General features: G+C 37.2%; 1 protein-coding gene across 2 annotated transcripts in view; it reads left to right on the forward strand.

Annotated features, from left to right (window-relative positions):
• Nucleotides 1-21,432, forward strand: part of LOC134202549 (AP-1 complex subunit sigma-2) — a 59,733-nt gene extending 38,301 nt beyond the window's left edge. The window contains exon 5 of one of the 2 annotated variants that reach the window (XM_062677564.1): nucleotides 20,680-21,432. In XM_062677564.1, the coding sequence (XP_062533548.1) occupies nucleotides 20,680-20,724 (45 nt within the window). In that variant the 3' untranslated portion in view covers nucleotides 20,725-21,432. Of the gene's footprint in view, nucleotides 1-5,307; nucleotides 5,809-20,679 lie in introns of those variants that run through there. The other variant, XM_062677560.1, reaches the window with a different exon arrangement.
• The last annotated feature ends 6,229 nt before the right edge of the window (nucleotides 21,433-27,661 follow it).

A 27,661-nucleotide genomic window follows, 5' to 3' on the forward strand; every position in this document is an offset into this window, starting at 1 on the left:
TAGTATTCCGTGGAAATTCAAATGATTTTTGTGTGTGTGTCGTCTTCTATCCCTCACCCAGCTGGGGGTGTTGGTCAAATAGTACTACGAATAATTTGATCAGATCTCATGCTCCGCAATTGTCCCCTTTTTTACGAAGACTGGTACTGCAAAAAGGATTCACTTATGAAGCAAGAAATGTTCCTTCAAAAAGTGTAGGGAATAGGATGTACTAGTTGTTCATAACAGCAAACACTTCACAAGGATGCCCTTATTCGTACTAACTATTCAGGGAATAGAAGGTCGAGAAGAGCCACCGTTGCTAACTAAAGCGTGAACCGAATACCTGGGACTCCCACAATATCCGCAGCAATAGAAGCAAACGATGCCCTGTACGTATTTAGTGGTACTTTTTCAAATGAATTTTTAGGTTTTTATAAAGCCATTGCGACGAAGAAAGTAAAAAGTAAATAATTGGAACGTGCTCACCGGTTAGTTACTCCTCCATCCAAATAACTTTCTTTGAACATGTCTCATGCGCTTCGCGTTTGATCTCACTTGATCCTACTTTGCTCCCATCGGAATTGTGGCCTCAATGCTCTAGTGCGGATGGTTCGGCGGCTGCGAAGCTGCTCGTCAGTTTTGTAGCTGCGGAAGTGCCTTTGCCTGTTAATGCCAAGGGTGCTGCTGTCGCTGCTAAAATTAAATTGGTTCTATTCAGGAACAATTCCAATGCGTTTACATCGAGCATATCGATATTATTCCACTCTTTGGAGTAAAATTTCATCATCCTGTATAACGCTCTCTACAAGTGAATGAATATTGTAGTGTATCAGTAATTTGAAACCATATACATTTTTTGAAAAAAAAAATTAATATTTTAGTTGCTTATCTGCATTTAGGCAGCAAAAGCAAAAATAATCAGAAAACTAAAAATGTAGACTTTCATTAACTCCATCACAATTGTGGTGGGAAACAGGGAAAAACCATCAAGTGGAGCCAACATATAGCTTTAAATAAATCCTCGAAATCAAAAGCAACATCAAAAATGTATACCCATTAAAAGTGTTTTTGAGATTAAAATCTACCGCCTGTGGCTAGACCGAGCTAAAATCTCGTGTATCAAATCTAAATTACCCAATCTTTCAATAAATTCTAATTATTTTAAGCCTTTCGATGTTTGAATCCTGTTATAAAACCACACCACTTGTGTAACGCTCTAGAAACAAGTGCTGGACCGCCCCCAGTCGCATAACCGTCATATGTCAACTTGGGTAATATGCCATTGAATTTTTCAAACCCGTTTTACATGGAGAATCGGCATAAAATTCTAATAAATTGATAAAACTGCAATCTATTAAAAATTTGGCATTATATTTATTATCTGTATACAATGGTATGGAACTGTTAAAGAACCATAATTATATTTATTTTCTGTGCAAAAGTGTTTTAATATATGGAATCTGACTGTTATAGCAAGCCTATTATTTTATCAGTTTTAAAGATTTAAATGACAAATCGTCAAAAATCGACATGGGATTATGAGAATCGCGGCAGTGGAGGAAGTTACACTTTTTACGTAAGAAAAATTCGAAACTCGTTTGTGTATTTGAAAAAAGAGTAAAACCCATTGGAGGGCGTAGTAATTGAATCGAAACTTTCTGATTCGAATAAAATTCGAACAGTGATCGAAATTCCGCCACGATCACTCAAGTATAAATTAGATAAAATAAGTATGAGCTTGCTTACCTCCGCGACTGTATCAAGATTACGAACAGTCTACTTACTCTAGCAATCGTTGAAGTAGTGGCTAGACTAAGCCGTACTGCAGATCAAAACGACGACAACGTTATCGGAAGACTGCCGTTGGTTTTGTTACAATTTTTCCGTTTCACGTCGGAATCCTAGTCTAGTCTACTTCCAGAAGGTGCATAATAGTACCATAGCACGTAAAAACGTAACGCTTAACGTAACGTAATACAGCTATTCGCCATCACAATCTGCTACCCCTCTCAAATCCAGATATTTTTCACTTTTCCGGCCAAAACGAAATGACAGAAATTGCAGCGCACGGCATACAAAAAACAAGGCGGCTCATCACGTATGTAAACATTCAGTTTGAATGTAAGCATGTGACGTCACTGCTATTTTCGCACAAGCTGGACCGAGACGATGCTCTACGGTCGCAGCATGCTTACCTTACTTTTGTACTCCAACATGTGGCAATAAAATATGCGTCACATTCGAAGTGTCATTTTTCTAACGAGCCTACCTTGTTTTCTGTATACCGTGCTGCAGCGATTGAAAAAAAATCGCGTCCACTCGTGATCGCGGCGCACTTCGATCTTTCCGTGGAAATTCAAATGATTTTTCATTCATTTTTCAAAGAAGCACCTCCGAAATTCTAGAAAATTGTCATGAGAAGTGTGTGTGTATATCCTCAATCTAACCCATATATAATTCACGAATAATTCACTTCACTCTTCCAGAGCTATTCTGAGCAATTCGTTATTGATGCGATTCACGGCAGTGTATGTCTGATATTATCACACAGCCGATCTTTTTGGTGCGGGAACGAACAAAAACGTGACAGCAAATTCAGAAGCAACCATCCGCGCGCATGGCTTGCTGCGATCTCCTCAAGAAATTTGTCATGAGAAGTCAGATGAAATTCTATGTGAAAATTATACGACGTCAGTAAATTTAGAATATTTTTTGGGGGAAATTCAGATATGATACTTCGGAAAACCTTTAAATAATTTACCTAGGAAGCTCCGTATATTTTACTAGCGAAAATTACAATTACAAGTACAAGAAAAACTCCAGAAAAATCTTGAAAATAGCTCGGGGAAACAAACGAATAAATTACGACAAGCGCTGCCACCGACAATTTTTGTATCGGCGCATACATCCACAGAGAATTTATTTTTCCAGTGGAATGGTAAATATCAAACATATCGTTTGTTTAAGGTGATTATACAATCAGTCCCGTGGTGAATTTTAATTTCCCCTCCCATCTTCAATAGTTAAAATACGACATAATGCTTTTCGTACAGTAAGTAATGATTCTACGATTGTATCACCATTATGTGCGTTATGGTTTTATCAATCCGTGCTCTTAAAATTGACTTAAAAAGCACGTGGTTTCAAAGATGGCCTATTTGTGTGTTGTATAACGACCTAAATGTTATTTTATTATGGTTGCATCAAAAGTATTGGTTCAAAGGGCATATAATTCTTTTGAAAGCTTTATTTGAGTTAATTACAAAAATTAAACTTTGAAAGAACTTCTGTACGATAACGACCGTCAGCAGATGGAGAATTACATTTACCCTTTTTTATATTCTTAAAACGTTAGTTCACAAGTTTGAGTCGAACACCGCTTCACAAACACTTACAGCGCGTGCATACTTTAGGCTATTTTTGAGTAGTATCCATTTGAGTATAGGATAGATTTAAGTCGGGTTTGGCTTTGTTTCAAAATGAGAATTTCAATTGGAAATTAAAACCATGAACTTTTTTCAAATGTGCGCAATCGATTTTTATTCTACTGCTCTTGTTCTACAAAATTGCCCATTCAGAATTTAATAGATTGTCAATATTATCCTTTAGAAAAAAAAATCATGGAAATTTTCCAATGCTCTTATCCAATCATAGCCAGACCCTGGCCCTGTAAATAGAAATAGTAAGCATTCGCTTTAATAAAGATCTGTTTTGATTAGTGAGACGAAATTAGGTTTTGTTCTTTTTTGACAGTTTTTTTAGATTTAACATTCTGACCATTTTTTTATACCCGAAGAATGCTTTGTATAAATTTGAGCGCAATTATGTTCAGGTGCAATGACATTAAAAGAACAAAACCTGATAAAATAGTCATTTTCCCAATGTAAGAAAAAATATACAAATCTTGTACAGCATTGTAAATATTACCACATAATACCGTTGGATCATAGTCGATTATAATCGGTTGCGTAAAAGGTCTGGTTCATGTATCCAAACACATTGAAGAAACTTAATCCGCCCTTCGCTTCTTGTTTTCTGTTTTCCGAATTGCGTTCAATAAAGCGATTTTTATATTTCATTTCTGAAACCATTAATTTTGTTCCTGTTCGACTTTGCATCCTGCAGTCATTCAACTACAGTGATCCAGAATCTTTGCGTTTTACTGTACCAATATAAAGGGTATTTGTTTCCTGAGTGTGCATATTTTGGGGGCAGTTAAGGCACCCCAAGACAACAAAAAATGCCCCTGGAATATGGGTCCGGAAATATCTGCTAATCATTTGACTATAAAAAAAACTTTATCAAAAATTTTTTTTTTATTTTTTTTTTGGCTGGGATTTGCCTTCAAAATGTTTGATTTTGTCCAAATCGTTAAGTACCTTACATTGAACAAAAAATCAGCCAAGTATAAAACACAAGTTTAATTTCGTTTCAATGGATCATAAAAATCAATTTGAGTAGTTCTTTTTAATATCTTTTTAAAAGATCTCACGGAAATTTCACAAACATTCCTCATGCAGTTTCTCCAACAAAATCTCCTGCAATATTCGCTGTAGCTCAAAATTTCCTGCATTTAATCGCTTAAGGTCATCTTGGATTTTCTAGACCCTTCTGGTAAAATTCAATCTGTAATTAATTTTCCATACCCCAAAAGATTCTTCAAAATCTTTAAGAATGTTCTGTAGGTAAAACATAAAAACAGCAATTAGAATTCATTTATTCATTCTAGATTGCCTCAAACTATTTATAATCTCTATTACACTTTCTATCTAGACTTTTTCTAATAATTTTCCAAAAATTTCTGCTCATATTTTTTTGTCAAAACTTACCGGTGTCTGTAAAATTTTTAATTGTGTTTATGTCTGTATAATATCCCTAATCTGTTTGAGGGTTGCATGCGGAAATAGTTCCATGTGTTTCAAATTCTCTTCCACAAGTTTTGCGCGACGAATTATCATCGACTATGTATAAATGTGGAAATAACTACTTTTTCAGATTTTGTTCTATCTTCAGTAGATGATTTTTTATGGGCGTTTTAGAACATTGATCTACCACAATCCAAAAATAGAACAAAACCAGTCGAAGTCATATTTCTTCATGCTCAACAATACAAAACACATTTATGTAAATAGCTCATTACTTTAAAATGTTGTTCCGTTGTCCTATTGGTTGTAAATATGTAAAAAAGTCACACAAACACACACACAACCACCACCAACACCGCACCGACAGCGTTTTGGTATGATTCTTCTACTCCAGCTACTTAGTATACACCTTATTGCACCCTATTTTGTCATTGTTGTTATTGTATGTGTACTTACGCAGGACGAGACGGTAGATGGCGCACTTCGCGAAATTGGACTGATTTGAGACGACGCGACGGGGGAGATCTTCGCGAGAGGGAAACAGACACACAATGAAAAAAAAACTCAAACTGATGACTTTTTTTTAGTTTATATGCATTTTTATGTTACCGCCAGTAGATTTTCCACTCTAGTTAAGTTGCAATGATTTTTAAACTTAGGATTTCTGTATTTTTGTGACGCAGTTTGTTGGGACCTGAAGAAAGTCCTAACCGATAACACGTAGATGTATAATCAAGGAGCTCAGCTCAGTATAACTAACTACCCGGTAAATCACGATAGACATTTTCCAACTGCTAATTAGATAACATTCGATTAGGAAAACAACTTTAGGTGTATTGATGTTTTTCAATTGTGACAATAAAATGAAGAAAATCAGCAGATGATTTAAGTGTAATCTAACATAGATTTTTTTTGTCACGGTCAGTACCTGTATCCAGTAGTAAAAAAGTGTATGAATTGATTTAGTAGTTGTTTTTATTTGTGGTGGTTGGTTGGAATGCTCACACGATAATATTTCCACACATACCTATTATAAGTAGCTAGAATGTTTAGATAGTCAAGCGCATTTTTCTTGCACTAATCAAATTGTATGTAATTTAAGCACTTTAATTAGTTTTAGTGTCTTCCTACTTAGTTTTGAAGCAAGGTGAGTTGATGAATTTCGCATTTTTTTCTCTGCATTGTTGACAGATAACTACGTGATCGAAGTCGAACTGAGGATTATGATCGTCTCAGATATATAAATGACTAAGAAAATTATTTTGAGCTTTTTAGTGGAATGTCTTCACTTGTCATAAGACGAGTTAATACAATCCCATTGAATTCCACCACTTAATTGTATCTTGACAGATACGTATTTCGACCTCAACAGTAAGGCCGTCTTCAGTGTCTCGTACTTGACTCGACTTCAGTTCAGAAGACGGCCTTACTGTTGAGGTCGAAATACGTATCTGTCAAGATACAATTAAGTGGTGGAATTCAATGGGATTGTATTAACTCGTCTTATGACAAGTATATAAATGACACAAGTCGCATCGCGAGTAGAAAAATATTTGTGTATGCCTGCCAGAAACGTCGATTATTGGCAATTATACAGTTGTTAACAAATATAGCATCTGATCTAATGTAACAGTTGCTTATGATCACAACAGTATTGACAATTTCTGCAATTAAACAAATGGTGATTTTTTATCGCTTTCGTGGCTGTGAAGTCATTTGCATGTTTTATGTTCAGAGAAGTTAAAATACTGAGTTATTTCGACAATCTGATATGTTTTTGTCCCAATGAGCGTTTTTCAAGAGAACATTGGCTTCTCATGCGGCAGACTAAGTAAGGATATGAAAAGATTGCATATTCAGATAATGCTTAAAACTAAAAGCATATGGAGACGCATGGTACATTGGTGCATCAACTTCTTATGATTAAGCTTGTTTGGTAAATTCCAAGACAACTGCAAATAAAATAATTTGTATGGCAACTTTTCAGAGGCGTCGCGTGATCAATTCTTCAACCTGTGCACCGTTTAATTAAATTTATATATTTCGAGAAAAACGCATATAAAAAGGACCTGAAATGGCACATCCAATATAAACGATTCATCTTGAAGCGTGTTTCCCGTTCCGTCTATCTGCTTCTAAGCTACATCCCATTTATCGAATTCAACGCCTTAAATTAAAAATAAACAAACTAAAAAAGAAACATCATGAGAGAGAATCATAATACTTTTCAATAGACGGATAAGACATCTATCTATCTATTCAATGGAACGGTATCTTTTAGTTTTAATTTAAGTTATTTCGTAAAATGAGAGGAGTCTTTATTGTTATATGTTAACCAGAAAATTAAAATATGTTTAGAATGATTAGACGGATATTACATACATAACAGAAAAATGGCGTCTGTACAATGAAGTTTATAATCTATCCATTCCTCTATTATTAATTATTCCATTTTTAGTTTATTACTTTGATAAATAATTTTCTTCTGGAAGGCCTGTTCTCGAACCACGTGTACAGATGTCGAACAGTTTCAGATGTGTACCTCCCTCCATCAGCGTACACATCTACTCATGCAATTTTTCATTAATTTGTATGAATCATGGATAAACCTTTCAAGTTGTTCACATTGTATAAGAATATCAGCTCCCAAATATTTTGGATATTGGATTTGACGAAAAATTCTTCATAAACTAAAATCCCAATCAGTACACCCAGTTTTTTTTTACACGGTTGAGTTTGATTAAGTCCTTTAGCGTCGAAAAAATTCACAAAAAAACAAACAAAATTCAGGTGGTGTTCTATGAAAGCTATGAAAGTTCAAGTTAACCGAGGAATAAAAACAAATATTGGGTGTATAAAATATTAAACATGCTTTTGCTCCGATGTGCCTATTCGGCTTATGCAATGCCGGACTTTCGCCATGAAACGCTTTGAGAGAGCAGAAAATTTATTTAATCATCGCCTCTTTTTTCTTTCTATTTTGTTCCGATTGCGCGCTCTTCATCCAATCGCGCATGCGCTATAGGCACCAAACCGATATGCTTTTGACATCGGAACCAAACCGTGCACTGCTAGCGACGAACGCTTTGACTACCTATACATCGCTGATTGCGGTTAGAGCGGATGACCTACACATACAAAGTAATGCGTATATGATGCATGGCAAACCGTTCTCGACTGAAAGTGCACGTGATGGACAACATGTGGCAGTGCGTCGTTTCGGTATCGTAGAGTAAAATATAACGCGCCCCCATCGCAGCATTTCGGTTGCCTCATATGCATATCACATGGATCACATGCCGCCTATAAAAAATTCGAGCATATTTTACGATTATTTATTTATACCTAATCGTCAAATTTGTACAAAACATATGACAACTGCACATAATCCAAATATATATTTGGATACGAATGACAAGAAATCTTTCGAGAGTTTAACTGTTCGGGACAACATTGCTACCTGTGCAGTGCACAGGTTGCACATGCGGACGCGACGCCTCTGCAACTTGTTTTAAGGAAAACCTGAACCTACTTATATGTTGGAAAATATGTGTTTTTGTTTAACATGGCGAATAGCGCGATCAGAAAATCAAGCGAACTACTAAGTTCAAACAGCTGGTTTTCGGGTGTCTTCTGAACGATTCTCATAAATATTCGGCAAGAGTAAAGATGTTTTTTTATTATTCCTTTCTTTATTTGGTAGGCACTGTGTGTTTCTTAACCGCTACTGTGCCGAGATTTACTGTGGTATTCTGCTGTACAGAAACTGTTTTTAGATTTTCATTATTCATTATTGTTGTCGTTGCCAGTCCATCTCATCGTGAGTCCATTGTCCATTGGATACACACTCCAATGATCGTTTCATTGTTCGGTTGCCATTTATCCAGGTAACGTTGGAGGAATGCCTCCGAGAAGAACAAGTTGTCTGTCGTCATCAGGCAGCCGTGACTCCAAACGCCACCGTATGGGCTGCGGATCCGGCGACTGACGAGGGTTTGGTGGAGGGGCTGAAATTAGAACCCATGACCATCCGCTTGTAAGGCGAACTTGTAGCCAACTACGCTACGGGACCCCCCTAGTAAGAATGTTGTTATGCTAAATTTAGAATCTCGATAAACATAATGTGTTTCAATGTGAGTAGAATTTACAGTACTGAAAAACATTTCATAGGTTAACTATCGTCCCTAGAGCCCATGCGTATGATTTATGATTCAAGTTTGTTCAAGGCAGAAGTTCTAGATTCTCCAAACTGTCCTGGAGGTGAAGCCAATTGGTTTACCAGGTCAACAGCAACCAGCAAAAAATGAGCATCTAGGGACAGCTGGATGAAACTAGCAGAATTATGACAATCGTTCAGAAGACTTCTTCATCGCGGTAGTCGTCATTTCGACCATAAACACGTACTTCCCAACATGTGCATAGGTTCAGGTTTTCCTTAACACACAGTGCCACACAAATTATTCATAAAATAGATGTGTTGGAATTTTTCCGACAAGTTTGGTTATAAGAAGTTTAATCACCAATGCACATATGTTTACCATGCGTCTCCATATGTTCTTATGCTTATTTGATAACTAAGAAAATAAGAGGTGTGCCAGCCCATGGCTGAAAACCTCTAAAATAAAGACAAATGAAAAACTAAGAAAATGTTCTCTTGATAAACACTCATAGGGACATAAACATATCAGACTGCAGAAAAAACTCATTTTTTCAACTTCTAAATATGAACATAAAACATGCACGTGACTACAACGCCAAGGAATCGACGAACCACTTTTTGTAACTAAATAATTTAGGAATTTTCTCAATCATCCAACTTCTGCCATTAACTAGCCGATTTCTGAGGTCGTGAACGACATATAAGCATAATGAATACAAACTATTTTTCCCTGAACGACAACAGTGTTAGAGGTCGCACAGACTGAATACTGAAGAAGATTTTTCCGCTTTACAAATTATTTTCTCCTTACTAAGGCACGCCATAGCATGAAAATGCGTATTTTGCAGCGTACACTCGGTCAAGCAGTTTGACTAACATTGACTCCACCCGTAGTTTAGTCAAGTATCCACCATAATGCACAAACAGCGGCACAATTTATTCGAACAACAATATCACACACGACGACCAGCCATTTAAATGATATATATGGGTGGAGGGGGGTGGTGGGCGGTTTGTGTACTGTTGTTCTTTTAATGATTTTAAGGCATATTTGAAGAGTATATTGCTGCTGTCTTTAATTTTGGTGGGCTTCGTGGCCATGTGGTTAGTGTCGACAGGCATTCAATAGCATTGTGCCGTGGAGTGTGGGTTCGATTCCCACCTTAGTCGTTGCATACTGGTCCGTTGTCTATTGTAGTGCTTCCTTCAAAGAGCGAAATGCTTACTGGAAGCCTTGAACGCGTGTAGCGTCTTAAAAAGAGCGTTATTCAACCCTTTTTGGCACCAAATATATTATATCAACAATATGGTTCACTTCGAGCTTTTCCATACAACGAAATGGCGAACCATTTGCCGGTGATAACAACATCATCTAGCGAGCGAAGAGAAATCTAAACGTGTTTTCTTCTAGTTTATTCTAGCAAATCTTCCTGCTAGTTTACAGTGACAGTCATGCTGTAGAAAAGTTGTCATACGACAGTGCAGGGATGGTGCTCTTAACAGTTCGTACTTTTCTTGAAAAAAGTATTTGATGTTATTTAAGAGGAAGGTATTCGCAACTCCACCTACCAAATATCTTTTGATAAATTTGTTTGATTTTAATAATGTAATTATGTTTTATTGTAACATTAATTCCAGAAAAAATATTTCTAGTGCCTTTCATTTAAATGCATCAATATTCTTCTTGAGTTAGAATTTCATTTTTATATCTATGGGTTTGTATCCTTGCTTTCGCCGAAGGCAAAATTAATAAAAATTAGAGCTTTTGTCTGCATCCTTTGCAGTGATTTGACCGATTTTCAAGATTGTTCGCGATTAATTTGTCACAGGTCTAGCGGCTTCCTAATCATCAATTAGTGATATGCACCGGTCTGAAAATCATCGGAATTTCAAATTCACAACTTGTTTTATACCCAATTGCCTGTCCCGATCATTCTGTCCAACCCCATGTATGGCATAATGAAGTGCAGATTTTTTTTTGCACTGGTTGAACAAGAATTGGTATCTTTTGAAAACACATGGGCTCGATGGCCAAAATTATTTTCATTTATTGCATTATTTAATGAAGAATATAACTTCTGTTGTAAAATTTTTCGACGAAGCAGAATAAATACTAATATTCAAATTACGTAAACATTTGCAAAAACGCAGTCCCAACCAGATTTATTTGTTATATAAAAGCACTTCTTATAGATATATTCAATTTGATAATATTCCTTGAAAATTGAGTTGATGTGGGCAATAGTAGTGTGGTATCCTACAATGATGTATGTATCTCAAAATCAATTTGATTCATTCACGAATTCCCCCAAAAGTGCTTGAAGTATTTTCGTGCTACGTTCGTATATGTTTAAACCATGTGATCAATTTGGTTGATTGCAAACTGAATAGCAATTTTATATGAACTCTTGTACGATATGTGTATAAATGTGTCTATTTCAAATCGATACTTCCCAAAAGTATAACCTTGTCGATTCTTTGACTAATTTATTGTCAAATTTCCCAAAGAATCATAATATTTGATGCCCTAAATATTTTTAAAATTTAAACAAAAAAATTAACTTCAACAGCAACCTCTTAGCTTTCCAAATGTTTCACCGTGTGTCATTTTTGATATGGTGGTTCAACACGAGGTGTGCAAAATCAAATTTATTATACATATTAGCAAAGACATGTCTACTACAATTTTGCTAAACATTTGATATTCCGTAGGCATTCGATTAACTTTAATCGATTATGTGCACAAAAAAACATCAGGCATACCTAGTTTTTTTTCTGATGTCATTTTGAAGTGTGTGTATTTAACGATCCTCATGTTCTGGGTAGTTTCGTTTCAGTGTGTATCGGTCCTTTTGGGCACGGATGGCGCCACATGCGGTGTCGCCAAAATTTCGTGAGAGTGAATCATATTGTTAATATAGTATATTTGTTGGCACTTAGGTTTGGACGAGAGTTGAAACCAGTTGGAAGCACTACTGACGCTGAACATTTAAAAACATATTGAATGAACCTTTTGAGTAGCCATTTTCCAAACATTTTGTTGCAATTTTTAAAATCCATTATATTTTACAAATCTTTGATTATTTTGTATACAGTAATATCCCAATTTAACAGGTGAATTTCGGGGTGATAAAATAGGGCTTGTGACAAAATCGGGAACATTTTTTATTTGCGATTTTTGAATAAATTTCACAAATTTTAATCAAATTATGCCTAGGAAAAAACCCTTCACAGGTACTCCGAAGTGATTCATAATAAACCACAGGCGGTAAAAGTTATTTCATGAAAATCGTTTTTGTTTGCGGTATTATTTACAAAAATAAAAAGAAAAACCAATTTTTTTGGGTGACAAAATTGAAAACGTTATAAAATTGGGGGTTGATAAAAACGGGGGTAGACAAAATCGGGTCTACACTGTATGTTACCTAATCAAAAATTAAAAAAATAACATTTTAAAAATTCCGTTAATTTTTGTTATCTTCCCATATTTTTTCATTTGAATTTTTGTTCCTAATTTTTGAAATTTTCAAAACTTTTAAAACTGAATTTGTCAAAATTTTGGTTGGTCTTTATTGAAAAAAATTCCGAAATCATTTTTAGAAAACCCATAATTTGTGAAATTATCATTATTTTGTTATTTTTATATACACCTGTGTTCAGAATAATAGAAGCGGAAGCCGTTTTTCATACAAAATGGTCAACTTTGACAAGCTGTAACTTTGTACCGATGACCGGTTGAGATGAAAATTTGGCAGTGAACTACAAATATGTTGAAATTTACATATACTAAGTAGCAATTCTTTCGAATTACGCGTTCAAAAATTACGCACTAGGTCAAATTGTTAAAAAAAATAACAGTTTTTATTTTTAATATTCGGTCATCGGGGTACAAAGTTACTGCTTGACAAAGTTGATCATTCTGTATGAAAAACGGCTTCTGCTGCTATTATTCTGAACACAGGTGTAAGGTCGACACAAATATTTAAAAACAATTATGTCTCCCCCCTCGGATTTTTGGCTAAACAATAATATTTTGAGGCGGCAAAAAAAAAATGAATTCGGATAATTCAAAACATTCTTTAACAAATCCGAAGAGTTTTTTTTTTCAATTTTAATATTTATTTTTTATTATCTGAAATTTTTGAAACTTAAAAAAATTTAAAAAAGGTGTGACCTTCAAACCTTTAAATTATTTTTGAGAGTATTAAAAATATTCCCGGATTTTTTTATTTTCAGGTTCTTTCGTATTTTTGAAAGTTTGAAAATTTTCCAAAATTATTGAAATTTTTCTCACGTTTTCAAAATTGTTAGATATTTTGAAAGTGGCAAATATTATTAATAATTGAACTTAAATTATAAAATTTTTCAACTTTTTGTTTTGTTATTCGAATTGTCTTTTTAAAATTCTTCAAGTTTTGAAGCATTTTACAATTCTTTTTTTAATTTTCAAAGTTTTCAGATTCTGTAAACATATTCAAACATTTCAAGTTTTTGAAGCCCCCTATGCAAAATCGGAAGTGGCAAGATCATGTCAACACTGTATGTACCTAATCAGAAATTTGAAAAATAAATTAACAACATTTAAAAAAATTGTTATCTTCCATATTTTTTTATTTGAATTTTTGTTCTTAATTTTTGGAAATTTTCAAAACTTTTTGGTTAATTTCAGGCATTGCAATATCATCTGAGCACAGGATATTATCTTTGCTTGTGCAAAGATATTATCCCTAATCGAAGAGCACTCTGGAAAGATATTATCATTTGAGCGTTCGATGATGATCCGGATAGCCAGCGCGGTTCGAGGTTTGTTCGCGTTGCGAAGGTGTTGCTACAACAAAAGCTGTGAAAAAATGTTTCTCCATGACGAACATTGCACTTTGTTTACTGAGCGGATAGATAACTAAGATCGATATCCCATTATTTCATCAGTATCTTTGCTCAAAAGATCGAATGATGGGATGGTTTGCAATGCCTGGTTAATTTCAATGCTCTTAATTTTTTTTGAAAAATTCCAACATTTCCGATATTATTTTGAGAAAACCCATAATTTGTGAAATTTTTATTATTTTGTTATTTGTCTATAATTTCTCAACAATTAAAAAATGTTTTCTTTTATTTTGAAAATCTTGATTTTTCAAAATCGAGGACATGTCGAATTTGTTTACATTCTCAACAAACATTGGAAGATGAAAAAGAGCTTATTTCGTAGATAATATGCTTAAAACTAGCTTATTCAGCCTAAATTGTTTGTTAGATTGTTACAGTGTAGAGCAAAGAGAAAGCATATTTCGTAGTTTTGTTTTTTTTTATTTCATCGCCAAAATTTTTCAAAATAGTAGGTAATATATTTTTTTAAAATGTTATGAAATTTCTAAAAAAATTTATTTTTCCAAAATGTTTTAATTTAAAACGTTGGTGAGTAATTTTAATTCTAAATATTTTTTTGAACTTTGAGTATTTTTGAACATTTTTGAGTTTCTCAAATTTTCAAAACTTAAAACAATCAAAAAATATTTTTTTGATTTTTGAGATGTTGATATATTTAAAAAATGTTTTATTTTTAAAGATCATTGTTTGAGTTTTTTTAAACTTCAAACCTCCAAATTCTTCTTGTGAGTATTACAAATTTTGAATTTTCCAGGACTTTGTAATTTTTAGGTTATTTTGTATTTTTCAATGTTTGAAAATTTACCAAATTTATCAAACATTTTCTCACATTTTCAAAATTGTTTGATATTTTGAGAGTACCAAATTGTTCTCAAATTTTTGAATTATTTATCTTTTCATTTTGTTATTCGAAATGTCGATTTTGTTTCAAATTCTTCAAGTTTTCGAAACTTTTTACATTTCTAGACGGGTTCGGTTTTCAACCGAGGGGGGTACCTCTCCCTTCGAACTTTTGCATTAATTCAGGTACCCCCTATTTTTCTGCTGTGAATAAAAACAAGTGTAGATAAGATATATGAAAAACGAACCAGAAAACTAAAGAAATATATGGCTCTCTATGAGGGGTGCAGAAATATTAATTATTCCGTGAGAAATTCCAATTCGAAATAAATTTTTACACACCAAAATCGAGAACTCAGCTCGGTAATATTTTTACCGAGTTTTCTTGGCAGTTTTGTTATAAATACCGACCTCTCAGTAATGCCTCAAAATATACATGGTATCGGTAAATTCCTTAGCCTAGCGGTAAGATGCGCGTCTATAAAGCAAGACCATGCAGAGGATGGCAGGGTTCGATTCCCGGTGCCGGTCCTGGCAATTTTTGGTTTGGAAATTGTCTCGACTTCCCTGGGCATACAATTATCATGGTGTTAGCCCCGTGATATAGTTACGAATGCAAAAATGGTAACTTGGCTTAGCAACCTCGCGGTTTATAACTGTGGAAGTGCTGAATGAACATTAAGCAGTGAGTCGGCAATATCCCAATGTGGATTGGTAAAATAGATAACCGAGCTGCTCTGTTCTGCAAATGGGGTTGAAGTTGTCTGAATAAAATACCGGGAACTCTGTGAAAAAATACATTTTGATGATCTAACGGGAATACTTTTACTGAGTTCAGTTCATACTTATTTCACATGACGCTCGATGTGGCACCATATTGGGTATACATTTTTTTCGTAGTTCTAGGGTAGTGGACTAGGGTAGCTTGTGCGCGTGTTTGATCATCTTCCGAAATATGGATCCACCTCTATCCTTGAGTACTGCAGTATCCGTCGGGGAATCGAAAAAGCTGACACATTCAGTATATATGGGGATCAAAATACTACGGAAAACATTCGCAGGCTCCCTTCAAGAACAATCTTCACCGGCTCGTTCCGGGTTTTGTTCGAAAACGCTGTAAAAATACTGTTTTTCAAAATGAATAGACTTAATTTCAACAAAATTTGATACTCCTATTTTCCTTATCAATAAATAAAACGAATACCAAATTGCATTTTGTTCAGCAATATTCATTACCGTGGTCCGGTTTTTTACATTTTTTTACCGAGTTCTCAGTAGCTGTATATATCAGCTCAGTATTTTGACATTTCAGTATTGAGGGTGGTTGAACTTTTTACTGAGCAGGCTGTCGAGAGCTCAGCTGTTGAGAAATCGGTAATTCGTTGACCAAGCCCTTTAAATTGAATTAAGTATGTACATCAAGCTTCCTACAGGACTTTTGTAAGCTCCCGATGCTCTTGAAGGGAGGCTTCCATGCTTTTATAGCGAGGCTTCCGAGCCTCTTGAAGGAGTCTCTTGAAGGGAGCAGCTTAAAGGAAAACTTCGGATCTTCTTGAAAGGAGCTTTTACAACCTCTTGAAAGCGGCTTTCGAGCCACTTAAAAGGGGCTTCTAAGCTTTTGAAAGCATGCTTCCAAGCCTCTTGAAAGATGAATCTCTTCAAGCCTTCAAGGCAAGCTTCTGAGCCTTAAGAAAGGAGGCTTCAGAGCCTCTTGAAGGAGGATTCCAAGCCTCTTGAAGGGAGGCTTTCAGGTCTCTTGAAGGGGAATTTTGAGCCCTTTAAAGGGGCTTCAGAGCCTTTCGATAAGAGGCTTCCGACCCTCTTGAAAGGAGGCTTACACGTGCCTCTTGAAAGAAAAGCCTACGAACTTCTTAAAAGGAGGCTTCCGTATTTCTTGTAGGATTCTTCCAAATCTCGCGAAGGGAGGTTTCGGAGCCTCTTGAAAGGCGGCGTCCGAGCCTCATAAAAGGAGGTTTCTGAGCTGAAGCTTTCGAGCCTCTTGAAAGGAGGCTTTTGATCCTCTCGAAAGAACCCTTCCGAGCCTCTTAGAAGTAGGCATATGCGCGTTTTAAAAAGAGGCTTCTAAGCCACTAGGAGGGGAGACTTCCGAGCCTCTTGAAGGAAGTTTTCCAAGCCTCTTGAAAGGCGGCTTTAAGCCACTTAAAATAAGGCTTTTGGGCATCTTTAAAAATAATTTCGAGCCTCTTGAAAAAGACTTCCGAGCCACTCGAAGGGAAGCTTCCGAGCCTTTTAAGAAGCTTTCAAGCCACTTAAAATGAGGCTCCTGAGGCTTCTTTTTTTTGAAAAGAGATTTTCGAACCTTCTGATGGAGGCTTTCGAGAATCGTAGAAGGATGCTTCCAATTCTCTTGCAACGAAGCAACTAAGCTTTTCGAAAAAAAAAAAATACCTTCATGCCTCTTAAATGCAGGCTCTCGTACCTTCAGACTCTAGATTTTAGTTTAGAAGCATGTTTTTATTCAATATTTTGTGAATAGGTAGTTTGGATTGAAAGTTTTTAAGATTTGTTCATTCAACTTTTTATTCTTTTGATCTTTTGTCGCACAACCCTTCATACACTATGCTGGTTTTGGGGGGCAGGATTCAATAGGCTTTGATTTACTAATCGCCATGCATATTATGCACAAAAAAAAAGTTTTGAAATAAAAAATACACATTTATCAATACTGTATCATAACGCATTCTTGTCCGCCATAACGCATTCTTGTCCGAGGTACCCAACTTTTACCGACTGTGGTTTAATATAAATCATTTCTTAGCGCCTGTAAATAACGGGTGCCATTCATTCATCTTACTTTTCCAGGGCATAAACTGATTCATATTTGCGAAATGAATTAAAAAATTGAAAAAAAAATCCGTTTTTGTCACATTTTCTATTTTATCACCCCAAAATTTCCACGGGTAAGAAGGGGGATTAAATTGAGATATTACTGTAATATCTAAATGTTGATACATTGATTTTTTAAATTTCTAAATTCTTTATTTTTTTACATTTTTATTATTTTTTCCTGAATATCCAATATTTTCAAGCTAAGAAAATAATAGCAACAAAATTGAAATATTTGAATCATGTTTTTCAATTCTTCATCATTAGTTAAATAAAACTTTCGCAATTTTCTTTCATTTTCAGATTTTAGTTCATACATTCCACATCCAGAATCCAGATTTAGTTTTTCAAATTTTCATTTTTCTAAAAAACCTTTAATCATTCTTCATTTTAAATTTTAAATTCGTTTTTAACCAATACCAAATTTTAAATATTAGAATTATTCATAAGAAAAATTTAATTTTTTTTTGCAGAATTTTTGGATGATGATTATAATTATATAAATATTTTATATACTCAAAATTTTTCAAGCCAATTTTTTTTCTAATTTTTTTTGAGAATCTCTTTTTAAAATCTTAAATGCCAAAATCTTAAATGTTTTGAAATTTCACTATATTTTGTTTTTTTTTTGTGTTGTTGTATGATTGAGATCCGCAACTATTCTCCAATTTTGAATTCATTTCTTTGGTTTGCTATCCTTTAGAAACCATCGATTTGTTCTGTTTTATTTTTGAATTCCCAGATTTTTTTAAAAATTCTTTTAGTCCTCGAGTTTCTCCACAATTGTTTGTTCAAAAAGTGTTTAATTTTTTTTTGTAAAACTCTTCAACTTTTCTGCTGAATTTTTAATTTTTTAAGTTATAATATTTTTTTAATAAGAAAACAATAGTTTAAATATTTGAAATGATTTCATTTCAAATATTAAAACTAAAATTTTAGAATTTTTCAACTTTAGTTTTGTACAACATATTAAAAAAAATCTCTATTTTATATTGTTTGTCAATTCTCAAAATTTTAAAGTTTTGATAAAGATTTAAAAAAATATATCAAAACTTTCCAAATTATTCACAGCTCAGAAGTTTATATTAAAAAAAATCTTATGCTTTTTAAGAAATTTACATTTGCTACATTTTTATGATAGCACACACAAATTCAGGCTACTATGTTGTTCTGCACATTTCAGTAATGCCCTCAAAGGAGTTTTACGATCATGACTAAAGATTCGCAACCTGAATTAAAATCGATTACTAATTTTTGGAACGGTTAATTAAGAAGCGGTTTTTGCTGAGTGCAAGCTCTTGAGTATTCCTTTTAGCTATATAGGTTTTCTTTTAACCTGCGCTTAATAAGGAAGCGTCATTATCAGTATAATGAAAAAATAAATTTCCCCATACTAATTTGCATGCAAACTTGAAACGGCTTGTGCTAAATCAGTTTTAATCCGAATGAGCTCAAATTTTCAGAGGATACTCAGAACATGATACAGAATCAGAAGAGCGCTGTGGACCAAAACGATTTTTTGAGCCCCCCTAGTGACTATCTTTTAATAAGCAAATCACAAAAAAAATGAAGTTATATTGGAATATAAATTAAATGGATCACTTCTCAAGATGCTTATTGAACTACGATTCACAGTGGGGGTAGAATCAATTGGTCTGAATTTATTTAAATATTTAAATCCAAAAATAGATGTACGGATTTCTCGAAAGTACGGTAAAAACTAAACATGGTGAAAGTCTAGTGTAGTGAAATATCTTGAAGATATATATCTGTGTGTCATTTGACTAATTTGCCCAAAACTATGCTTGGAAGCTTAATTCACTTCACTATTGATGATGATGAATAAAATTTGAGGCTGAGAGTGAAATCATTTCAAAATATCACGTGTACTGATATAATGTCATTAAAATGATTTTTTTTTCCTTTCACGACTCAGATGACAGTCAGAAGCAACATTCAAAGCCTACAATTTTGTCATAGTTCATAAACTGATCTAAAAGAAGTTTTGGGAACTTAACAAACGAACACCAAATGACATTTTGCAACACTGATTGTCGATCATAAGTTTCAGTTATTTAGCGATATTGAAAAAGATCATATTCCTCTCGGTTCTTCTATCCTTAGTTATCATGTCAAAATCTGTAAGTGTTTGTGAAAAGGTGTCCTTTGACCTATACTGCCGTTCTACGCATAATTGTCCCATGTATATAGGAAATCTCAGCAAACATGAGACAAATATGCGTATGACGGCAGTATAGTAAAACAAATTTTCCAAGTTTTTATCACACATAAATTTATTTCTCTCAAAATGCATGATATTCCATCCAATCCGTTTCTTTCCGCATTCCTAACTCTACGTTTTTGTCCAACAAAGAATATCTGTTATCCGAAATTATCCTGATATGACGCCGTTTCCGCATCGTTGTTTAGTTTTTGGTAATTGCTGAATCGACTTACCCTTTAGCCACAAACTGACTCTTGCATCAAAGCACTAAAAGTCTCATCTTCATATTGCCTAAAATTCCTTTTGGTATACCGTTGCCTTAACTATCCGTTAGTATACCATTTTAGTGAGAATGATTAATAGCAACCACAAACAAGGTATGTAGAACCGTTATTTCCGTTTGTTGATGTGTCTTGTTGTTTACTTATCTAATTCTTACGCGTTTGATGATGTTTCCCACTAACTTAGTGAATGACTTCACTTCAAGTAGTTGTATTTGTATTGTCCTTGTTTTTGGTTACGATCTTTTTACCTTTCGTTTGAAGTGAAATGTTTGCACACGTTTTTGTTGTTTGAATGTGTTTGCAAATGCGTACTAATTCAATGCGACACACATTGCGTTCTGCTCACTGCTGACTAACTGCATAGATCCAGTAGATCTTCTAACCAATGATTTGCACAATTAATTTGTTTTAATTTTACCTAACGAAATTATAGAACTGTTCAAGCATTTCCCACATTTTATATTCCGAGCCCTCTCTTCAGCTCCACACTCCTATGTAGAATTTCGTTAGACGCAATCGACAGCAACCGAAGCTGGCCACCGTTAAAATCATCTCTGTCTCCATTTGTCCATTCTTTTCCGTTCGTTTTAGGACGAAACGCCGCAAGGATTTTTCGAGGATCATGGTCTTGGATAGGCTCGGGGTAGTTTGACAACTGCTGTCAGCTCTAGCCGTCAAGGCAAATCAATGAACATAGAAAACAAATGAAAGAAAGCCTCACATCAATCGTTACTCATCACCACTCGTTAGTTAGATTTAATCTATGCTTGGTTTACCATTCACAGGAGTTGGCTCATCGCTGTATTCTTTGTCCGGTCAGTTTGAGTCGTTCGATGACTGGAGTTTCGATTTCAAGTATTAGTGTATGCGATTACATAATGTAAAATTTAGAGATACATATCAGATCTATTTTCATCCATTCATCCAGCATAGATGGCTGGCGCAATAATTTTAGTACTTATTCACACAAGTAAGACGACTTAACGATTATGAATCTGATCCTCTAGTTTAGGTGGTTAAGTGATGAACAATTTTGATTGTTTAAGTCTGGGTCGAAAATGTAAAACCATCACAAAAGGTGTTATCACATTCTATGGAGTGGGAGTCTCGAACGAATATGCTTCTGAGGAAGTGCACAAAAGGGATTGTTTTCTTATTACAAAAACAATTTACGTATATGGAAATGAAATATTTCTAAAGCCATTTCATTTAAACAATAATAAGAAAATTAATTTGAAAGTGATCGATATATTCTACTAGTGATTGAAGATGCAGTATATTTTATTTTTGAACAAAAGTGATTGCAATTCGCAAATTCTAATACACTTCCTTTAATTAACTTAATCGAAGACTGGATTATTCTGTAGAATTGAAAGAACTCCTTATTTCCAAGTTGCGTTTCTTAGAGACGCTCGGTTTCGCCCTTTAGCATGTACTTCGTCTTTCAACGCATTCACTCCAGTCCAATTGTTGCTTCACGTTTCAGACAGTACAGTTCAGCCACCTTTTCAAATGTTCGACCGACAATGTCCATGTCATCCGCGAAACAAACAAATTGAGTGGATCTATTGAAAATGTACACCGGCTGTGATACTCGGCTCTCCACATGATGCATTCTAGCCAAGTGTATGGCAAGTCAAAATCACCGCAGCAAACAACAACAAACAACAAAAATCGCATTGCGCAGGTAACTCAAGCACGCAACTCAAGTTCAATGCAATCAAAGGTTATTGCCTATTTTCCTACATGCCTACATGGCTACCGCAAACTCACTTGATGAAGATCCAAACTCGCGAAGAGTAAATTAATGATTTCGTGTGTGTTACTTCTACGTGAAGTTAAACGATTTACAATGATATGGAAATGCTAATATCATCTTCCAAACTTGGACGTACATGTTCATGATAGCATTAGAGGCGAAAGTATAGAATTGATAGTTCCGTTAGGATACGGCAGGCATGAAGGATGTCTTTATAGAAGACGATTTGAAAGCGAGCGGAGGGCCATATTTGTGATGGCATATATCGCACGACCTTCCTTCTGCCAAGCTCCCGTATGAAGGGGAGGAAGAATATCAGTGTCCAGTGTCACAGTCCAGTGTCACAAATATTGCCCTCCGCTCGCTTCAATTCGACTTCTATAAAACATTCTTCATGCCTGCCGTTTCCTAACGGAACTATCAATTCTATACTTTCGCCTCTAATGCTATCATGAACATGTACGTCCAAGTTTGGAAGATGATATTAGCATTTCCATATCATCGCGAAGAGTGTCAACTTATGTTTTTTTATTAAAAGTACTTAATCTCTACTGTAGTAGTGTGGGGAAGTGACCAATATCTCAAAAGGATACAAGTGACCCCAGTGTTAATATTTTCGAACTGGCCATTACTAGGTCCTGAAGACCGATTAGGTTAGCAAGTCGCTGATTGGAATCAACCGCAAGTGTTCGCGGTTGAGAGGAGTGCAACAGCTGAAACCCATGTTGCTCAAAGCAGTGACGCATTTTGGATACTACGTTCGGAATCCTCGAACCGGAAAGCCATAGTTTTTGGCGAAAACGACAGAAAAGACAGGGCGGTAGGGGCGTAAGGGAATTTCTAAATAAAAGTCGTCGTTCTACCGTATTATTGTTTTTTTTTTCCACATTTGTTAAACCTCGGTGAAAAGAGCTGATCCTGAGTGGGAGTAGTAGTCTTAGAGACTGAGCGGGCGTAACAAGCGTAAGTTACAGCTCCCAATACCTTGATAGACCTACTTATGCCGAAATCATACACTTTGCTTGTTTCATTAAATGCACGGCAGCATAAGGGCCACGGGTCGTTAAAGCTATAGTTGAGGCGACGAGTAGATTGCCAAAGGAGCGAGTGTTGGCGTAGTTGTCGTGGAGGAGCATGAAAGTTTGCTTGACTTAGGTTAGGAGAGCGCTGCATTCAACATCCCTGTTGAGAAATCCATTAACAAAGAGCCGTTGTAGAAGTTTTTTCCTAGATGCCAAAGTCTCCAAAAAATTAGCCGCCATCTTTCTTCATAGCACACGTAAAGCGTATCTGATAAAATTCCGTTGGATAGCTTCAATTCTGTCAGTAGGTGGTAGGGTGCCCAATAGAGTGATTCAAATTTTGACTTTATCGCTTCCCGATGCTTAAAGGATGGCAAATTCACCATTTTAATAGTCTTCCTAAGTTTTTAGCTAATTTGGATGTAATTTAGGTGAGCACATGCAGTTTGAAGTATGAGCATGAGCAGAGCATTATGACTGCACAATTTGTAGTTGCTACTTCGTGATTGACTAGAACTTGCGAAATTGTACAGAGAACACAATGAATGGGGCTAGGGATTAGCTAACCATTCTCAATGTACACGTTTCGGGAGCACAAATATTTAAAGTCAATAACGGCGCCGGCCACGTCCTTACGGTCATATAAGAAGGGAAGGAATGTTAGTTCAACTCTCGTTGCTACTAGAGACCGAGAACATCTCTGCATCTCCACGATTGTCTTGGAATGTGGTATTGTGTTAGTGGTATAGGATATTTTATCTGGATTCACTTTGGTAAGTAATGCGATCTATGGGATGGGACATAACACTAATACGCTGTCTCGCGACGAGTAAAAAGTTGAAACATGCACGTCCGGTGGCCAGGGTAGAAATATTTCACAGTCAATTCAGTGAAAAACATGGATCTCAGATAATGAGGCCTCTGAACACATAACAGGATCATAAAGCTATCAGTACACTGTTTGTCATAATGACAAATATTTGTCAAGTCAGCCTGATATCCATGTCGATTTCTGGTCAGTCTGATAGATATCCGGATAAACTTGACAAATATTTGTCATCATGACAAACAGTGTACTGAGGGCTTAAGTGGATCTTCAAACAAAATCCAATCTAAAAGTTGACCCCCTTTCGATGAGCCAAAACTGTTATAATTGGGAACGGGAACATCGTTCTGTCATTTTCAAGTGTAAACAAATACCATATGATCAGAAAATTATAACACTTTTTTCCAAGACTACAAAGAGCAAGATCTGTAGCCAAATTATAATGATATTTATTTTTCTATCATCAATTTTTTACATTGTTTTTAAAAATGACGGATTGCATCCAAAAGAAGGTCTCTCCTATGCTGTTACTAACCAATTTATATTTGATGAAATCTAATTTGATTTATTTGAAGGGTAAACTTCTATTTTCAGGCGATTTTTGATGAAATGTTCGTCTTTTATCCATTTTAACTTATTTATCATACGAAAATAAAATTCCTCTAAAATTGATATAATATTTTCGAGACAGCATGGTAAAAATCTAGATTTTATTCAACATGTGTTGAAAAGTATATTCCTTAGAACTGTTCTACATTGGGAACGAATCTTTATATACGCAGTCTTCGGTTTTTTCGAAAGGATGACGAGGGATACTCCAATGTTTGTCTACGATGCGTAACAATCACAAAATAGATAGATTAGAAGCAACATTATAAATTATCAATCGTACGAAAGCAAACTCGCTTATCATAATGCAGGAGAGCATCGCAACTGTGAGGTGATTCCAATTTGGATATCATATTAAATGAAAATGTGATGATTCAACATTGAAATCAAATTATCTTTATCATGCCATGAAGCACGTAATTTGAATAGGTTATTCGATGTACGATATTAATGTCATCTCTTTTCATGGCATTCTTTTCATTATTAGAACATTGCTTTTGGGTTGATAGTATTCCGAATTGATATACCGCCATCGGGGGGGGGGGGGTGACAAGGGGGGGGGGGGGGTTTGTGAGAATGGGTCATCGCTCTCACCGGCAGCATGAAGGTCGTAGAGCAAAATCGTTCAAACAGGTCTCTTATATTTTAGTCTTCTTGCCCTCAGACACATTCAATCCATTCTACAAGCATTCTAAGTAATTGAAACAGTGACCTATTCTCACCCCCATTCAATCCATTGTCACCCCCGATGACGGTACGTATTTTTTTTTTAATTTAAAAATTTTGTCTTAAATACACATTATGCATGGCGATCAGTAACTCAAAGACTATAGAATACTTTCCTCCACAACCAGCACAGTGAATTAAGGGCTGTGTAAGAAAAGATCAAAAGGACAAAACGACGGATGAACAAATTTTAAAAATCTTCTATGAAATCTACCTATCTTCCTATCTACCAATCTATGTGCCTGATCGAAACCAAATGTTGAATGATATGTTAAGAATATGCTTCTGAACATAAATTTAGTGTCTACACGTTCGGAAGCCTCCATTTTACAGGCTTCGAAAGCCTCCTTCTAAACAGCTCGGAAGATTCCTTTCAAGAGGATTGAAGAACTCCTTTCAAGAGGTTCGGAAACCTACTTTTAATAGGCCCGGAAGCCTCCTTTCAAGAGGCCCGGAAGCCTCCTTTCAAGAGGCCCGGAAACCTACTTTTAAGAGGCCCGGAAGCCTCCTTTCAAGAGGCCCAGAGGCCTCCTTTCAAGGGGCCCGGAGGCCTACTTTCAAGGGGCCCGGAGGCCTCCTTTCAAGAGGCCCGGAGGCCTCCTTTCAACACGCCCGGAGGCCTCCCTTCAAGAGGCCCGGAGGCCTCCTTTCTAGAGGCCCGGAGGCCTCCTTTCTAGAGGCCTCCTTTCTAGAGGCCCGGAGGCCTCCTTTCTAGAGGCCCGGAGGCCTCCTTTCTAGAGGCCCGGAGGCCTCCTTTCAAGAGCCCCGGAGGCTTCCTTTCAAGAGCCCCGGAGGCTTCCTTTCAAGAGGCCCGGAGGCCTCCTTACAAGAGGCTCGGAAGCCTCCTTTCAAGAGGCTCGGAAGCCTCCTTTCAAGAGGCTCGGAAGCCTCCTTTCAAGAGGCTCGGAAGCCTCCTTTCAAGAGGCTCGGAAGCCTCCTTTAAGAGGCCCAGAGCCTCCTTCAAGAGGCCCGGAAGCCTCCTTTCAAGAGGCCCAAGCCTCCTTTCAAGAGGCCCGGAAGCCTCCTTTCAAGAGGCCCGAAGCCTCCTTTCAAGAGGCCCAGAGCCTCCTTTCAAGAGGCCCGGAAGCCTCCTTTCAAGAGGCCCAAAGCCTCCTTTCAAGAGGCCCAGGCCTCCTTTCAAGAGGCCCGGAAGCCTCCTTTCAAGAGGCCAGGCCTCCTTTCAAGAGGCCCGGAAGCCTCCTTTCAAGAGGCCCGGAAGCCTCCTTTCAAGAGGCCCGGAAGCCTCCTTCAAGAGGCCCAAGCCTCCTTTCAAGAGGCCCTGGAAGCCCCCCTTTCAAGAGGCCCGGAAGCCTCCTTTCAAGAGGCCCGGAAGCCTCCTTTCAAGAGGCCCGGAAGCCTCCTTTCAAGAGGCCCGGAAGCCTCCTTTCAAGAGGCCCGGAAGCCTCCTTTCAAGAGCCCCGGAAGCCTCCTTTCAAGAGCCCCCGCATCCTCCTTTCAAGTGGCCCGGCAGCCTCCTTTCAAGAGGCCCGGAAGCCTCCTTTCAAGAGGCCCGGAAGCCTCCTTTCAAGAGGCCCGGAAGCCTCCTTTCAAGAGGCCCGGAAGCCTCCTTTCAAGAGGCCCGAAGCCTCCTTTCAAGAGGCCCGAAGCCTCCTTTCAAGAGGCCCAGATCCTTCTTTCAAGAGGCCCGGTAACCTTCTTTCAAGAGGCCCAAGAACCTTCTTTCAAGAGGCCCGGAAGCCTCCTTTCAAGAAGCCAGGAAGCCACCTTTCAAGAGGCCAAGAAGCCTCCTTTCAAGAGGCCCCAGCCTCCTTTCAAGAGGCCCGGAAGCCTCCTTTCAAGAGGCCCAGAAGCCTCCTTTCAAGAGGCCCGGAAGCCTCCTTTCAAGAGGCCCAGAGCCTCCTTTCAAGAGGCCCCAGCCTCCTTTCAAGAGGCCCAAGCCTCCTTTCAAGAGGCCCGGAAGCCTCCTTTCAAGAGGCCCAGGCCTCCTTTCAAGAGGCCCGGAAGCCTCCTTTCAAGAGGCCCGGAAGCCTCCTTTCAAGAGGCCTGGAAGCCTCCTTTCAAGAGGCCCGGAAGCCTCCTTTCAAGAGGCCCGGAAGCCTCTTTCAAGAGGCCCAGAAGCCTCCTTTCAAAAAGCGCGGAAGCCTCCTTTCAAGAGGCCCGGAAACCTCCTTCAAGAGGCCCGGAAGCCTCCTTTCAAGAGGCCCGGAAGCCTCCTTTCAAGAGGCCCAAGCCTCCTTTCAAGAGGCCCGAAGCCTCCTTTCAAGAGGCCCAGAAGCCTCCTTTCAAGAGGCCCGGAAGCCTCCTTTCAAGAGGCCCGGAAGCCTCCTTTCAAGAGGCCCGGAAGCCTCCTTTCAAGAGGCCCGGAAGCCTCCTTTCAAGAGGCCCGGAAGCCTCCTTTCAAGAGGCCCGGAAGCCTCCTTTCAAGAGGCCCGGAAGCCTCCTTTCAAGAGGCCCGGAGGCCTCCTTTCAAGAGGCCCGGAAGCCTCCTTGCAAGAGGCCCAGCCGCCTCTTTTCAAGCGGCCCGCGGCCTTCCTTTCAAGTGCCCGGGACGCCTCCTTTCAAGTGGGCCCGAAGCCTCCTTTCAAGAGGCCCGGAAGCCTCCTTTCAAGAGGCCCGGAAGCCTCCTTTCAAGAGGCCCGGAAGCCTCCTTTCAAGAGGCCCGGAAGCCTC

This window comes from Armigeres subalbatus, chromosome 1 (genome assembly GCF_024139115.2).
Source record: "Armigeres subalbatus isolate Guangzhou_Male chromosome 1, GZ_Asu_2, whole genome shotgun sequence".
NCBI classification, from domain to species: domain Eukaryota; kingdom Metazoa; phylum Arthropoda; class Insecta; order Diptera; family Culicidae; genus Armigeres; species Armigeres subalbatus.